Genomic DNA, 18,309 nt, shown 5'->3' with positions numbered 1-18,309 from the left:
ATCTCCCCTTATGGCATATGCAGAATTTCACATAGGCATACAGAACCTCAAACATGTGCAGTGGGTAGAAGTAGGCATTATCTTCATTTTATGGTGAAATTAAAAGATACAAGCAGTTTTAAGTGGCAGTGCCCAAATTGGAGCTCAGATCTCACAATGAAATCATCTTTCTACAAAGCTAGCCTCAACGTTCCAGGAGTTGGAAACCTGGGAGAGGGCTGAAAAATGGGTAACCAACCCAATAAATACCGGCTCTTCCCCGCCTTCAACCCCTTGGCTCATCATTTGCGCTAGAAAGACATTCTAACTAGTAGGGTTGTCAAAGAAACAGTAAAATATATCCAAACGGCACTGTGTGGGGCAGTACTAAATTCACTACCTGAAAGGTTGACATGCCATTTGCAGTAGTGTAAAATACATTACAGGCTGCTAAAAATTCAGCAGAAAGCTCTAATGAATGGCTCCCTAAGGACGCTCTAACAGCCCCAAACTGCAGTCAGCCGGGGAGTGAGAATGAACACTGCATACCGAGGAGGCTGCATCTACCCCTTATCCTTCAGTAACTACAAGTCGTCTAAGGTACTCAGAATCCAACTGGGGATTAAGGAAGTAGATAATGATTTGAAATATTTAGGAAGCAGGGTGATTTGTCCCCACTACCTTAGACATACCAGTGGCTCACATTTCACAGTGCATCTCAGTGACACTCCCCAACAATCTGCTAAACCCACAGAAAATGTCTGTTGATAAACCACAGGTGGTTGCTCCAGATGATTGCACTGAAATTCATTCTTCTATGTGTATATGCTGGATATATATTTGGATGAGAGTGGGAGGAAGAGAGTTATTAGCATCATATATTAATTGGATGGCGGGGGTTAGACAAACAGTGCCATGCATGGGGCTGTTGTGTAAATGAATGCTTGATGCCTAATTTTAGTGGCTTCTTTGGGTGTGGAAGGGAAGAAAAAGGGGGAAATTTCATAAATGCTCACTGTACCTCTCTCTCTCTCATCCTATGCACTTCTTGTTTCTTTCAGTATAATGGTTCTCGTCCAAGGGAGGAATGGGAAATGTGGCACCCGACTCTGATTGCAGAAGCACTCTTCGCGATATCCAACATTTTAAGTTCATTGCGTCTCATATCCCTGTTCACAGCCAACTCCCACTTAGGGCCTCTGCAGATCTCTTTGGGGCGCATGCTGCTTGATATCCTCAAATTCCTCTTTATCTACTGCCTGGTACTGCTGGCTTTTGCCAATGGACTGAACCAGCTTTACTTTTATTATGAGACCAGAGCTATCGATGAGCCTAACAACTGCAAGGGGATCCGATGTGAGAAACAGAACAATGCCTTCTCCACGTAAGACACCCCCTCTCCTCTTTTGCCTTTTTTTTTTCTGCCTTCTCCTTTTTTGCCCTTTTTTCAGCCCACACCTTCATCACTGCCTCTTGACAGTGCAGGCAAGGCTCACTATGAATTCACCCAAAGGATCTGAGGTGGAGGAAGGTCCTTCTCTCACCACAGGGAACTAGGAGAGGAAGTGAAGTTAGGTGAGGGAGGAACGAAGCAAGCACACACATGGGCTCCCAGGAAGTCATGTAAAGAGCCGTTTCTGAACCCTGTTGGTAGCAATGCATATTTTTAAAAGAATTAATGGGGATGGGGTAGATACTTCCTCACTCAAAAAAATGGCACCCACCAAGGATATGAAACAGCAAGACTATTCCTCTAAACAAGCAATTACCAAAGTCAACTTCACTATTCTGAATCAAGCCCAAAGAACAAGAAAGGATGCAAAAATATCTTAATGCACCCTCATGCACAAGAGTAAGCTAGAAGAGGGACAGTCTAAAGGTAGGATTAGAGTCAGCTTACCTGCTAGATTAATTTAAGGTTTCAGGTGGGCCAAGCAGCACCAAGCACTGATGGAAAATGTCTTCCATTCCTGTCAGGACACAGAGACAGTTCATGACTGTTTGTCTGAGAGTACACTGCCTTTGAACACATGGAACTCCTGTGCCTTTTCTTAGTATTATACCATGAAGACCTACCTTTGGGGGACCTTCAAGCCATTTAGAATGGCTTTTATTTTCTTACAAATCAATGTTGGGGAAATAGATAAGAGAAAGACAATAAGCACTTGTCAGGCAATTTGTTAGGCAAAATGTCAAATTGCAGCTGCCCTGGGCTGACCCTGGACTCAGTGTCCTACCTCTTATCCAACTCCACCCCTAATTCTGGAGACTCCAACTCATCACTTGTATCCATAGCAATGACCCCAAGGTCATGGAAGGTTCTTAGTCATTAAACTGAGATACAATGTTTTCCTTTAACTCTATAAACTAAGGCAGTTCAGTGGACTTAGGCATTCTAGAAATGTGTTCAATAACAAACGCCGGGAGGTAAAAGGAGAGGGGGGCAGTCTTTGCTTGACCGAAAGTTGCATTGATAAATAAGGAAAAAAACAATGCCAGGCTGCGTGCAGTGGCTCAAGCCTGTAACCCTAGCACTCTGGGAGGCCGAGGCAGGTGGATCGTTTGAGCTCAGGAGTTTGAGACCAGCCTGAACAAGAGTGAGACCCTGTCTCTACTAAAAATAGAAAGAAATTAACTGGACAACTAAAAATATATACAAAAAATTAGCCGGGCATGGTGGCGGGTGCCTGTAGTCCCAGCTACTCGGGAGGCTGAGGCAGGAGGATTGCTTGAGCCCAGGAGTTTGAGGTTGCTGTGAGCTAGGCTGACGCCTCAGCACTCTAGTCGGGGTCGACAGAAAAAAACCAACCAAATAAAAACAACAATGCCGTCTAGCCTGCCCCTATTATTTGCCTCTAGCAGCATTTCCTAAAATGGGTTACAAAAAAACCCCACAGCTCAGTGGCACGTTAATAGACTGGAAAACAGGATCATGATTAAATAAGTTTTGGAAATTCTAGGATAGAGTTAATAGTTTCTTCACTGTAAGACTTCTCAGCATCTTTCCACTGTCAATCTTCAATATAGGGAGAGGTTTTTCCAAATATATTGACTAGAGACACTCTCATCCCTTCTTATTTTTCAAACGATCTCTCCAGTATGATGTTCCAGTCAAAAAAATTTGAAAGCTGTTGGCTCCCTCCGTTGCGCCCTGCAGCACCCAATCCCTGCATTAGACCACGCTGTCTTCCCAAAACTCAGGGCAAAATCTTGGATGGAGAAACCAGACTCATGGGTAAGGAAAGGGGGTCTAAAATGGGCTGGCAAGGATATAGTGCTAGTTTTTTATATACCAGGAGTGCATAACAGCAACTTAGCACCTCGCTAGTGCCTCTTGACTAGGAACTGCTCCCTCTCCCACATTACTCTTGAGACAGAACTCACAGCAACCTGTTTTCAATATAAAGAGCAATTTTGCAGTGGCTTGAGCACCAGGAGACTGCATTTGTTCCCATCAAAGTTGGGAACAAAACTGAACAGAATTGAACACCTGAATGCAAGGTGCCTTCCAGGAGGCCAGGTCCCTGCCAATTACACTTCCATGTGAACTCTGCTGAAGGAGTTTAGGAAATGCCTCCTTGCAAGTTTGTAGTGATTATTAACACCCCTGTTGCCAACTGACATTTTGCTCCCATCACTTGCCCAGCAGGGACAATTGACAAGAATGGGCACCTGTCATATACAAAATTATATCTTGGGGTGTCAGGTATGAAGAAGTGTTGTCCTGGGGCCAAATTTGCAGTAGTGTAACCTCAACTTTCCCTCTATCGGTTGATTTTTTCCCCCTGTACAGAAGCCTGACTCAGATTTATGTTTTCTTTTAAACACCCCAATTCAGTCATTTATAATACCTGTTAAAAAACATGTTACTCAGGCCGGGCATGGTGGCTCATGCCTGTAATCCTAGCACTCTGGGAGGCCGAGGCAGGCGGATCGTTTGAGCTCAGGAGTTCGAGACCAGCCTGATTAAGAGCGAGACCCCGTCTCTACTAAAAAAATAGAAAGAAATTAATTGGCCAATTAAAAATATATAGAAAAAAATTAGCCAGGCACGGTGGTGCATGCCTGTAGTCCCAGCTACTCGGGAGGCTGAGGCAGGAGGATCGCTTGAGCCCAGGAGTTTGAGGTTGCTGTTGAGCCCAGGAGTTTGAGGTTGCTGTGAGCTAGGCTGACGCCACGGCACTCTAACTGGGGCAACAAGAGTGAGACTCTGCCCTCCCTACACACAAAATAAATAAATAATAAAATAAAATAATAAAAAAAATGTTACTCAGCCAGAGCATCAGAAAGACTTAGGTTTTAGAGAAGGGGAAAGAAAGCGAGCTTGTTTATGTATCGCGGCAAGTTTGGTACCTGCTTATTGTCATCTTTCTCTTTCTGATTTTCCAGAGATGCCATTGCTATTCTTCCATTTAAAAAGGAAAAAAAAATCTTTTTTTCTCTAGGCATACAATTTAAGGGGAACTCATTGTCCTTGCTGACAACCACATGACAGCATTGTAGGTGATCTGAGTTCAGTATTCCATACTCGGAGTACCTGGCCTTCAGCTGCTGTGGGGAGAAGCAATTAGGAGAGCATCATAATTTTTAGGGCACAGGAATTGTGAAAGAAAAAGAGTAGAAGTGGCTAGAAGCTAACTTGGTCCAGTTCTCGTCTCCAGATGCCTCCTGAACACACCTGGCTGTTCCACAGGCCCCTCAAACACAGAACGTCCACAACTAAATTCCTTATCTCCACATTTTCACCCCAACCTATTTCCCCTTTAATTCCTCGTCTCATTAAATGATACCAGCCAGAATCCTAGGAGGCATCTGGGACTCTTATCCTTTCCCTCGTGAAACACATCTAATGTCTCACTCAGCCCTATCAGTTCTACTTCCTAAATATTTCCTGAATCTATCTTACACACACACACACACACCCCTTTGTCTTGGTTCATGCCCAGATCATCTCTCCCAAGAACTACTGCAACAGCTTCTTAACTGGTCTCCCTGCCCCCAGTCTGGTCTCCTCTCCAAACAATCTCCCACCTGCAGCATGGAAGTTTCTTTCTAAATACTAATTTCCAACCTATCGCTTCCTGGCTTCATGCCAGTCAGGATATCTGAACCGTCTCCATAAAATCCAGCCTCTTTACACACGTAACACACGGGGCCTTGGTAATCTGGCCCTTGTCTCTCCAGGTTTTCACTCCTCCCTTCGTAGTCAACATTTTGCAGTTCCTCAGCTACCGGAGAGCATCTCAGCCCTACAGACCCTTGTGCATCACATGCTATTCCCTCTGCCTGCAATGCCCCACCCAGCCAGCCTGGCAAACTCTTACCCATCCTTCCAGCTTCTGCCAAGGTGCTACCTGCTCTAAAGCCTTTCTTACCCACTCCAACCCCACTCTCAGCTGCAGGTGTCTTCTGTGTTTCTCATGGCCTTCTGAGCGTGTTTCCATTACATAACCGGTTGCATTTTAGTCATGTGTGTCTCTCTCTCCCACCAGACAAAGACTCCCATCTTAGTAAGCTTTGCACTCACCATAGAGAAGCCTAAGACATAATGGTGCTCGACATGCCTACTGAGGCCAGGCGTGGTGGCTCACACCTGTAATCCTAGCACTCTGGGAGGCCGAGACGGGAGGATCACTCAAGGTCAGGAGTTCAAGACCAGCCTGAGCAAGAGCGAGACCCTGGCTCCACTAAAAAAATAGAGAAAAAAAATTGCCCAACTAAAAATATGTGGAAAAAATTAGCCTAGCATGGTGGTGCATGCCTCTAGTCAGGAGGCTGAGGCAGGAGGATCACTTGAGCCCAGGAGTTTGAGGTTGCTGTGAGCTAGGCTGACATCACAGCACTCTAGCCCCAACAACAGAGTGAGACTCTGTCTCAAAAAAAAAAAAAACATGCCTAGTGAACAATTGAGTGAAAGGATGGAGTCCAGTAGCAATTCTATCTTTCTTTAAAGCTTTCTATTTAAAGATAATTGTAGATTTACATTGTAATTGTGAGAAATAGTGCGGAGAGAAACCTAAACCCTCGTGGTAATATCTTACATAATTATAATACAATATCACAACCAAGAAATCAATGTTGATAAAATCCAATGACCTTACTCAGATTTCACCAGTTTTACATGCAAGTTATTTGCAACAACATGTATGGGCCTGGAGCAATCTTATCTTTAATTATAGATGATCTACTTCTGCTTCTTTCCCCCTAGGATAACTGAAGTATCTGGCCACCTGTCACTCTGCTGATCCACTTTGAGCTGGCTTTCAGTGAAAATTCTTGGCCTTTCTCCTACCTATCTCATCCTGTGCTTGGGCACGTGGCCTGAGAGAAAGCTCACATTGATCCTTACTATATTTCCTCTCATTAGTTCCAGCTCATTGCTCCAAGCTGTTGAAATCTTTCTGAATCTTTATCCTGTCATCCAATTTATTAGCTATCCCTCTCAGTCTTGTGTCAGCTGAAAATCTAAGAAGCCATGGATTCTCATCCAAAGCATTGATAACGTTGTCAGATAGGTATGGTATTCGCTGGGTGGAATATTGGGTAGCTACTAAAATGATACACGTGAAGACTCTGTATATACACAAAGAAGTGTCTATACCCCAAATGTGTAACTTTTAAAAACACACAAATTGTATGAACTATGATAGAAACTATGTACACCTAGCTATCCAAACAAATAACAATCTGTAAAGATAATAAAGGTATGTAAAACAACAAGGTGGAAATTTTAATAATAGCAATAAAAATGACTAATATATACTGAGTGCCAGGGCCAGGCACTATTACAAATCATCTTTATATGAATGAATTAATGCACTTAATCCTCACTACCATGCTATGAGGTAGACACTACTGTTATTACCCATTTTTTAGTTGTGGAGACTAGGATACAAAGCAGTTAAGCAGGCTGCCCCCAGATGCATAGCTGGTCAGTGACAGAATCAAGATTTCAATCCAGACCTTTCAATCCAGTCTGCTCTCTTTTATTCAGGGATACACGTGTAAGTCTGGTTTTGTAAAGATATGTAAGATTTGTTGCATGAAACTGCAGTAATCTTGAATGCATGCAAAGCTAAATAGGACAGAGATGTGATCTAGCAAGCCACTGTGACCTCCTTCCACACTATTACCATTCATTTGCAGCTACTTCTACTTAATCAACAGTGATTCCTCTACCCATCATTCAGCCAATATTTTCCCATCCTATTCACACAGATACACACATAGTTGCAATCAAACGCTTTTGGTTTTGCTCTGATAAGGTTATAAAGGCTCATATTGGCCATCTCCAGCTTTCCCCCCTAATTTCAGCTCATTATCCTTCCTGCTGTGCCACTCATTTGTACTTTCCTTGGTTATGTGTTTCTTCTGTCATCTTTAATAGATTTATTTAACAAACATTTCTTCATTGAACCCTGTGTACCAAACAATAAGGATACTGAAAAAGAAGGCATCCCTACCCTCAAGAAGGTCATAGTCTAATGGTAAACATAAGTAAACAATTAAAATAGCTGCCATTTTCAAGCTTACCATATGGCAAGCACTTTACATGCAGTATCGTAGGTGATAGAGTAAGGTGGCTAAGTATGTGGGCACCAGAGTCAAAAGAGCTGGGTACAAATCCTACTTCTGCCACTTTCTGCCTGTGTGACCACTCTGGGCCTCAGTTTCTTATCTGAAAAATAGAAGAATAATAGTAGCTACTACTATAGGATTATAATAAAATAATACAGTAGGCCTTCCATATCCATGGGTTCCACATTGGTGGATTCAACCAACCATGAATCAAAAATATTTTTTCAAAAAAGGATAGCCTGTACTGAATATGCACAGACTTTTTTTCTAGTCATTATTCCCTAGTCAATATAGTATAACAACTACTTACATAGCATTTACATTGTATTAGTCAATATAAATAATCTAGAGATGATTTAAAGTACAGGCAGTCCTGGGGTTTACTGATGACCCAACTTATTGTGCTCCATTCTTATGAAGAGGCTCCCAAGGCTCCCCATAAGGATAATTATAATTCAATCATTAAATTAATAATTCTGTAACTAGTTTCTTCTGTGCGTGTAAACAAACCCACATGGCACGAGCGGTTCGTTGGCGCTCTATCTTTACCCTAGAGGCCAGTCATTTATACGATCACTATGCACAGCATCACATTCATCCTAACTTTTTAATTTGATTTTGTGAGTCTGTGTTTACCCTCCAAAGCAAAAGTCCACTGCAACTTCAGGTGAGCCTGCAGCGAAAAGAAAAGTGATCACAATGGAAACGAACGTAGAAATAGTTAAGCATTCAGAGAAAGGCCAGATGTCATCATTCACTGGGAAAGCAGTAGGCTTCAGTCGCTCAACTATTGGAACAATTATAAAGGATAAAGTGAGAATAATGGAACTTGTGAAAGTCAGTGCTCCAATGAAAGCATCAATTATTACTAAGCGGCATAGGGGATTCGTTATTGAAGTGGAAAGGTTATTATTGATTTGGTTAGAGTTAGAACATCAAAATAAGTGTAACATTCCTATTAGCTTAGCGTTGATGCAACATTAGGTGAATGTTAACCTTTAATATTCTTTTTTGAAATTTCTCCTATCTAAATTTTTTGTATGAGTTTGTTTTTATGTTGTATGTTTGAATTAAAAGAAATAGCACAATAGCTTCTGTGACTTATTACAGTACAGGGGAATTATTATTACAGTATTACATGGTATTATTACCACAAATGAGCCATTATATTATTATTGTTACTGTATATGTGCTGTTCATCAGGGATCCGAGTTACATACAAATCTGACCTAAAGACGTTCTCAGGAATGTAGCTCATCCGTAACCCAGGGACTGCCTGTATATGGGAAGGTATACATAGATTATATGCAAATCTATTTTGGTTTTGCTCTGATAAGGTTATAAAGGCTCATATTGGCCATCTCCAATGGCCATTTTATATAAGGGACTTGAGCATCCATGGATTTTGGTATTGGGGGGAAATACTGGAACCAAACCTCATGGATACCAAGGGACAACTATATAAGCAAAGCGATTAGCATAATGCTTGGCATATTATAAAAGCACAATAAATGTTAGCAATTAGTATTTTTCTTACTAATAACCATTTTTGTGATGAGGAAACTTGAAGTTTTTGTTGTTGGAGACAAAGTCTCACTCTGTTGCCCAGGCTAGAGTACGGTGACGTCAGACTAGCTTACAGCAACCTCAAACTCCTGGGCTCAAGCAATCCTTCTGTCTCAGCCTTCTGAGTAGCTGGGACTACAGGCATGCACCACCATGTATTTTAGTTGTCCAGCTAATTTCTTTCTATTTTTTTAGTAGAGACGAATCTCCCTCATGCTCAGGCTGGTCTCGAACTCCTGAGCTCAAACAATCCTCCCACCTCGGCCTCCCAGAGTGGTAGGATTACAGGCGTGAGCCACCACAACCGGCCAAGGAGACTTGAAGTTTAAAGAGGCTATGTAGGCCAGGTGTGGTGGCTCACACCTCTAATCCTACCACTCTGGGAGGCTGAGGCGACAGGGTTGCTTGAGCTCACAAGTTCGAGACCAGCCTTAGCAAGAGTGAGATCCCGTCTCTACCAAAAAAATAGAAAGAAATTAGCCGGACAACTAAAAATAGAAAAAATTAGCCGGGCATGGTGGCACGTGCCTGTAGTCCCAGCTACTCAGGAGGCTGAGGCAGTAGGATCGCTTGAGCCCAGGAGTTTGAGGTTGCTGTGAGCTAGGCTGACGCCACAGCACTCTAGCCTGGGCAACAGAGCAAGATTCTGTCTCAAAAAAAAAAAAAAAAAAAAAAGAGGCTATGTAACTTTCCCAGAGTCATATAGTTAATAAGTGGAGGGGTCTAAAGTTTGCTCTTAGCCACTCCCCTATGTTGCCTCCTCAGTGTGATACGCACCTTTGTGGAACAAGATGAGGGTGCTTTTGGAGCACAAAAGTGGAGCATCTAATCCAACCTTGTAGGAAAGGAATTAGGGCAGGCTTCTAGAGGAGGTAGGGCATAGCTGAACCTCTAAGGTCAAACAAGAGCTGAGCAAAAATGGAAACAGGACAGAAGTAGAGGCTAGAGGTTGAGGACAGGGCAGGGACATTCCATCTAGAGCTAGAAGCTTGTTGAAGGCAGGTGAAATGAGAACTAGCAGGTCCAGGAAACTGCAGAATGGGTAAGGATGTGGCCACAGGGTCAATCGGGGGCCTCCATTTGGACTATCAAAACACAACTTGTGGCCGGGCGCTGTGGCTCACGCCTGTAATCCTAGCTCTTGGGAGGCCGAGGCGGGCGGATTGCTCAAGGTCAGGAGTTCAAAACCAGCCTGAGCAAGAGCGAGACCCCGTCTCTACTATAAATAGAAAGAAATTAATTGGCCAACTGATATATATATAAAAAATTAGCTGGGCATGGTGGCGCATGCCTGTAGTCCCAGCTACTCGGGAGGCTGAGGCAGGAGGATTGCTTGAGCCCAGGAGTTTGAGGTTGCTGTGAGCTAGGCAGACGCCACGGCACTCACTCTAGCCTGGGCAACAAAGCGAGACTCTGTCTCAAAAAAAAAAAAAAAAAAACACAACTTGTGAAATACAGGATGATGTCACTCTTTGTCCCACGGAGACTTTCTCTTCCAGCTCACCTTCCAGTTTTTCTTTGCTGGTCTGAATTAGGTTCAGAGGAGTAAATCCTCTCCTTCCTCTTTCTACCTTTCAAAAGATTAATTCATCATCTCAAAGATGAGACTTTCAGAAAATGTCCAGAGGACTGCAGTTCCATCTCTATTTTACTGTACTCCTTTTAGCTTTGTAATCTATTTGTGGATGGCTCCCAACATGTCCAAGTTCCCCCTTAACCACCTGGTATGAATTTGTCTTCCGTACACTTAATACCAAGTCTTCTTGAATCTTCGTATCTTTAGTCTGTGCCCTTTCTTGAGCTAGCAAGTTCCATATGTTTGTTTATTCTCTGCTAAATAAAAATGGACTGGTTGTTTTTTTCTAAAACCATCCTCTTTAAAATTGAAAAGATATTCCTTTGTTATTAGGATTCTAGAATTTGGTCAACAAGTCTTTCCATCCTTATGATGACTTTATTATGGACCTGGCCGCCAATGCCCCCTACCCCGAGTGATGGCTCCGTCCCTGTGAATTCAACTGACTGTAGAAGCCACAGAGCTTCCTACAGATGTCTCACCAGAATATTCTTATCCACTTCTTAGGCCAGTCCATTTTACCTGGGCATGCCTTTCAGCAGGCCAGCTTCTCCTAATGACCAGATCGTATTATAGCATTTCGTATACCATGTTGAGGGCATTCTCACTACCAACCACCAAAATTGAGGAATGATCTTTCCTGGCCCCACCCCTATGCTCTTCCCCTCTTGTACAATTTTATCCACACGGTCTCTTTGACTTGATTATCACCATAGCTGAGGGTAGATTTTAAATGCCCAGACTTTCACTTTTAGGGAATCTTTGTATCAGTCAATGGAAAAACTACCAATAAACTCTACACTTATAACTCTACACTCTACACACATAAACCATTGCAATTTTAATTGTTGTAGAGGTGGAAGTGAAGGAGGATAACATCATCCATTCAGGAGAAGCAACCAATTCAGTAAGGTCCTGCCAACATATTAATGACATACTTGTCCTGGTTTGTGGCCTTGGTGTCTGTCAAGCAATCAACAAACACATATTGAATGCATTCTATGTTGGAAGTCATTCAGCTTCGAGGAACTCTGGCTCCTCAGACTATTATTCCTATTTATATCAGCTGCTTTCTTTTATTTTGAACCACATCTGCCCCGAATTCTGTTACCCAGCTGCTGTGCTAGCTGCTTGTGCCATTGCTGGCCTCCTGCCTTCCCTGACCTATGATATGTAATGGACATCACCAGGTCCTGGCTGTGCCATCCTAGCAGGGCCAGATTTCTGAACCCAATATCTTCCTTATATGTTGACCCTCTGCCTGGCTCTGTGATGCATGGTATGGTTTGGCCCTGACTTGATAGACTGTCCTGGAAATTTAGATCCTGTGATAGGTCTGACTTGCCATATTTTCTGGTTCTTGTGCCCTGGCCCCTGCACTCCAGATTCTCATCTAACTGTTAATTCTTTTTTTTTTTTTTTTTTTTTTTGAGATAGAGTCTCTGTTGCCCTGGCTAGAGTGCTGTGGCGTCAGCCTAGCTCACAGCAACCTCAAACTCCTGGGCTCAAGCAATCCTCCTGCCTCAGCCTCCTGAGTAGCTGGGACTACAGGCATGTGCCACCATGCCCGGCTAATTTTTTCTATATATTTTTAGTTGGCCAGCTAATTTCTTTCTATTTTTTTTTTAGTAGAGACAGGGTCTTGCTCTTGCTCAGGCTGGTTTCAAACTCCTGACCTTGAGCGATCTGCCCGCCTTGGCCTCCCAGAGTGCTAGGATTACAGGCGTGAGCCATTTCGCCCAGCCTCATCTTACTGTTAATTCTTAAGTGCTTCACAATTGGCGCTTACTTTCATCAAACAAATACCAAATTTCTTCCTTCTGGGTTAGTTCACAAGCAATGTGATGCTGAAGGGGGTCATGGAAGTTATTTATGATGATCAGAGAAGAGCCATTTAACAGGTTGAGAAGGACCATGTGCATGATGCCCAGGCAGCCCTGAAGCAGGCTCCCTAAGCGTCAGGTCAGTGCGGAGCACAGCCTTCATCAAAATGAAACAGCTCCCTTTGTGCAGCCCACTGACTCTGCAGCTGTCAATGGGATTCAGATTTTCTCTACTTTAATAACAGTAATATCCTAGCACTCTGGGAGGCTGAGGCAGGCAGATTGCTCGAGGTCAGGAGTTCAAAACCAGCCTGAGCAAAAGCGAGACCCCGTCTCTACTATAAATAGAAAGAAATTAATTGGCCAACTAATATATATAGAAAAAATTAGCCGGGCATGGTGGCGCATGCCTGTAGTCCCAGCTACTCGGGAGGCTGAGGCAAGAGGATCGCTTGAGCCCAGGAGTTTGAGGTTGCTGTGAGCTAGGCTGACGCCACGGCACTCACTCTAGCCTGGGCAACAAGTGAGATTCTGTCTCAAAAAAAAAATAAAAATAAAAAAAATAATAGTAATAGTTAACATGTATTCATTCATTTACTCAACAAATATTATTGTGTGCCTAGTATGTGCCAGGTACAAAGTGGCTGTCTGTTTCTGCCCTCATAAAGCTTACCTTCTAGTGGAGAGGAATAGAAAATAACCATTTAAAACAAAAATTACTTAATATAATTTTGGGAAGTCTCAAGTGCTACAAAGAAAATTAGACAAGACAATGGGATAGAGAATAACTGATAAGGCTACTTTAGGTAAAGCAACCAAGGAAAGCGTCTCTGGGAAGTGACATTTGAGCTGATACCTTGGTGATAAGAAGACACCCATGTAAAGATCTGGGGAAAGACCATTTTCAGACAGAGGAACTTTTAAAACACTTCCCACTCACCCCCAAGAACAAATCCCTAAGCCTCTCAAAATACATTAGGCTCCTTAAGAACAACACATTTCAAGCAAATTGGAAGAGTATATTCATTCTTAAAGTAGCATTTCTTATGTTCTACACGGCTTCCATGGGTTTGAGAAATGGTTGTTATGTGCCCCCCATGAGCTGGCTGCACTGTATTGCTGTATGCAGATTTCTGAATATGAGACAAAAGAAACTCAAGATACCAAAAGCATATTTTTGTAGTTACATGTTTGGATGTGGAGACTATGAAAGGAAACAATAATTTGTGAAGCCATCAAATAATAGACCAATGCAGTGGTTTGGGGAGGCCAGACAGACCTGGATTTGAATTCTGGCTCAGCATTTACTAGCTAGGGGTCCTCTGGAAAGTCATTCGATCTCTGAGCATCAGCTTCCTCTTTAGCAACAATAAAATTTAAGAGGATCACAGTGATAATGTATGTAAAAGTACCTAAAACTTTATGCTGATATATAGTAAGTTCTCAATAATAGTTGGTTATATATATTAATAATTTATATAAAGTGTTAATTTGAAAACCCTCAAGTCCCTCCACAGAGCCTAACACCATTTGGGCCATGTGAGGGCCACAAAAGAAGTATCAAAAATGGTAACTTGCTCTCACGTTCCCCTAGCTAGCAAGTGTCAGAGCTGGGATTTTTAACCCAGTGCAATCTAACTCAATCACCATATTCTTAACCACTTAGGTACTGGGCTCACCGGCCACAAACCTTGCCCATAGTCGGCACTCACAGTCCGCACGGTAGTGTGTGCTGTGCATTGACCACGAATCCGTCTTGCTCTTGTGTGATGAGGAAAGCTGTAAAGCACTGAAAGCTTGTTTTACTTTACATGGAGCTTTACTTGTAATGTAAATCAGAATAGGGAACATATACATATATGTTTTCATTGCGTTATTTTTAAATGTTCACAGTTTATTTTGATAAATGAAAAATTAGAAAAGTCATGTCACAGCTGTCAGCTAAAGTCGATGCTTGGCTGTGCGCCTTCATGTCACGGCTAAAGTCGCTGTGCGCGTTCATCTGTGGCTGTCGACTATAGTCTACGCTGGTACCGAAGTGGTTAACCACTGCATTTACTGCCTCTGCGTAAATAGAAAGGTGGTAAATCACATGATCTGAAGATGGAAGAGAAAGATTGATAGAGGAAGTAGCTCTTGAAAGAAGCCTTGAAAATGTTTAGGCTATGCCTAGGCTGAGAAGAGAAAGATGGAATTTCAGGTAGAAAAGCAGAGTAGAAGTCATAGAACTGGCAACAAATAAATAAACCGACCTGGCTGGTTTGTGTTAGGGAAAAAACCACAGTATGTGAGCTCATCAGTCTACCTGTTGCAAGTCTGGCAGCCCCCTTATTCAGCAGGTCACCTTATGTTTTCTCTCTTTTCTTGCTCTTCCTAGAGAATTAACTAACCTGTTCTTTCTTTGATCTCTTTTAGGCTCTTTGAGACCCTTCAGTCACTCTTCTGGTCTGTATTTGGTCTTTTAAATCTATATGTCACCAATGTGAAAGCCAGACACGAGTTCACCGAGTTTGTGGGAGCTACCATGTTTGGGACGTACAATGTCATCTCTCTGGTAGTGCTGCTGAACATGCTGATTGCCATGATGAACAATTCCTACCAGCTCATTGCCGTGAGTAGCCTTGCTTTACAAGAGTGTTTACTTGGGTTATAGGAGGTGTCACATTGGCGTGGAGCCCCCGGGAAGGAAGCTCAATGAAAGAGTCCGTCTGCCTAAATTAAATTATAGTACCTTTCCCAATCGTTAGACTGAATTCTTTCTTTCCAAGGCAATTCGGTTTAGACTCTTAGTCTATTGAATTTTGTCATCTAGAATAGGTTGTTCTAGTTAATAAGACTTTCTGGCTACTGTTAAAAATATTTTAAAATGTCTGAATCCATCTTCTTGCCTTGAGAAGGAAAATTCAGGGGTTTGACCACAATTTGGCTACAACATACCACTTCACTGATCTCTGGGATTAATCCAGCTTATCTGGTTCTCTAGGCAGGAGGGCCCTATCTCCCTCTTTACTGCAAACATCTCCCTCCCAAAACTGAAAATTCTATTGACAAGGATGACCTTCTCAGAGAGAAAGTAGCTATTTTTTGATCAAGTATATATGAGTAACTGCACCCTGCTATTAGGCACCCTTAAGTAGAGTCCACTGTTGAATGTTTTTTTGACCATTATGTTATCATTTAGATCAGAATTTTTTATTATCCTAGATGAGAAATGGTAAATGTATTGGATATGGAATCAGTTCAGGTCCTACCCTGGTTGTTGATGCCAAAGTAAATACCTAACCTTGGCATATTTTCTTATAATTTGCCTATTGTTTCTTGAAATGGAGTATTAGCAAAGGAGTTCTGGTTATCTGAGGTTCTGTTTAGTTGGGTATCAGTGATTTTGGATGTTTAGTTCCTGGTACAATGCTAGATCACTCCCTCTGGATCAGTCTGTTGAAAGCTTTTTGTTTTTGTTTTTTTCTAGCATGTGCCTCTATATGGTTTTTTTTTTTTTTTTTTTTGAAACAGAGTCTCACTTTGTTGCCCAGGCTAGAGTGAGTGTCATGGCGTCAGCCTAGCTCACAGCAACCTCAAACTCCTGGGCTCAAGCAATCCTCCTGCCTCAGCCTCCCAAGTAGCTGGGACTACAGGCATGCACCACCATGCCCGGCTAATTTTTTATATATATACTTTTAGTTGGCTGATTAATTTCTTTCTATTTTTAGTAGAGACGGGGTCTCGCTCTTGCTCAGGCTGGTTTCGAACTCCTGACCTTGAGCAATCCACCCACTTCGGCCTCGCTAGGATTACAGGCATGAGCCACCGCGCCCGGCGGTATATGTTGAAAGTTCTGTTGTGGCACAGAAGGCACAGAATCAAAAAACCCAAGTCTTGTTTTCCTTCCTAGATGCCATTTCTCAAATTTTGTTTGACACTAAGGAGTCATTTAAGCTACAGAAAAGAAGCTTAAATTATTGGTTACATATACATACACATACATGCAAATACATACACACGCGTCTTAAATATTATTGGTAATGGTGAACATCTGTGATCCATTTCCACTAAAGACAGACCAAAAAGGAACAGATGTATATTGCAGCAGGAGACTTTTGAGTCACCTATTTGGAAGAACTTTCTAACTATAAATGCCAATGAAATATATTCTCACAGATGAGTTTGTAGAATTTCTGTCATTGGAGAGTTTAAAAAACTAGGATATAAAATTTCTACTAGGATGGTTTAGATATTAGGTATTTAGGTGGTAGAGAAGGGAGGGGACTATATTGAAAAAATATTATAAGTTTAAAAACCAGGGTCTCTAGTCCTGGTTTTGTCATGTATAACTGAATGACCTTAAATAACTTACGTTCCCCCGTTGGGCCTCAGTTTCTTCATCCCAAAAGTGAGGAAGTTGAAAATCAATGACCTTTAATAATATCCTTACAAATTCTGATATCCTGTGAGTCTGGGTGTCTACAGATGAACAGGATAGGCACATAAGGTCCATGCTAGCTCTGAAATTCTGTTCACCTGTTGCATTTGAAATGGAATATAATTCAGTTTCATATTCTCAATCTCTCTCTCCCTCTCCCTCTCTCATTCAAACCCAACTAGACCAAGAATTCCAAACTATCTATGCTCACTCTTAATCTGTCTCTATAATGGGGTGGGGGCAGGCATGCAATTTCAGGACTTGACTTTTCCACCCTTTATGCCTGGCATCCTATACTCTACCGCTGCCAAAGATGACAATATTCATGCTAAAGCATTTGTAGTTTTCTCACTGGATGTCTGGCAGCTGAGTGTTCCTTGTGACAGTAGAAAAGGGAGATATTTTCTTGTCACTTAATGCCAGGCTGTGGTGTTTCCCACTGAGCTCAGTGACATTTTCTAGGAAGGGTGGAAATAATCAACTCCAGCTCTCCTGTCACCACCTGCTGGTAGTAGGTTTTGTTTTAATGCCAGCTGCTGCTGCACCTGAAGAAAACACCTTGGCTTGGGACAGAGCCCGGGGTAGATGGCTAGAATGGGGTCTATACCATCTCATACATCCAGAGTCATGGGCAACCATTCTGAATAGTACCTGCTGCTTTCGGATCCGCTGGGAGCATGTTTTTTACCATTTGGAAATGTATCTAGTGGGATCCCAAAATTGGGCAACCCGATTCCAAAAATATGGGGATCTTCTTAAGTGGTAATGACCAGCAGGTAGGTTTAATTCCATTTGCAATATCTCTACTTCAGTAGTCAATGCAGTTTTTAGAAGGGCCCAAATATTGCAGGGGGGAAGGTTACGGAAAGGGAAAACAAATTTCTCCTACTTCAAAAGGTATCACAGGTTGACTCAGTCTATGTAGAGATGCAGTTGTCAATGTGCCTCACTGTGAATCTATTCTGTGTACGTTCTAGGACAGGGCTCAAGAACACCAAGTAATAGCAATACTTTGAAGGGTTGAGCACTTTCTCAATGATCCATACAGGATTCAGAGCTACTGATGATGTGGATATATGGCTCTGTAGCAATATGTATTTCTTTTTTTTTTTTTTTTTTTGAGACAGAATCTCGCTTTCTTGCCTAGGCTAGAGTGAGTGCCGTGGCGTCAGCCTAGCTCACAGCAACCTCAAACTCCTGGGCTCAAGCGATCCTCCTGCCTCAGCCTCCCGAGTAGCTGGGACTACAGGCACAAGCCACCATGCCCGGCTGATTTTTATATATATATATATTAGTTGGCCAATTAATTTCTTTCTATTTTTATGGTAGAGACGGGGTCTCGCTCAGGCTGGTTTTGAACTCCTGAC

General features: G+C 42.4%; 1 protein-coding gene across 1 annotated transcript in view; it reads left to right on the top strand.

Moving 5' to 3' along the window:
* Positions 1-18,309, top strand: part of TRPC5 (transient receptor potential cation channel subfamily C member 5) — a 202,977-nt gene that overhangs the window by 132,337 nt on the left and 52,331 nt on the right. The window contains exons 6-7 of the mRNA XM_020284961.2: positions 1,041-1,363; positions 14,938-15,133. Coding sequence (XP_020140550.1) covers positions 1,041-1,363; positions 14,938-15,133 — 519 coding nt within the window. The remainder of the gene's footprint in view (positions 1-1,040; positions 1,364-14,937; positions 15,134-18,309) is intronic.

Source organism: Microcebus murinus, chromosome X, assembly GCF_040939455.1.
Source record: "Microcebus murinus isolate Inina chromosome X, M.murinus_Inina_mat1.0, whole genome shotgun sequence".
Lineage (NCBI taxonomy): Eukaryota > Metazoa > Chordata > Mammalia > Primates > Cheirogaleidae > Microcebus > Microcebus murinus.
The sequence above is the reverse complement of the archived record's forward strand: the minus strand, read 5'-3'. Positions and strand labels throughout refer to the sequence as shown.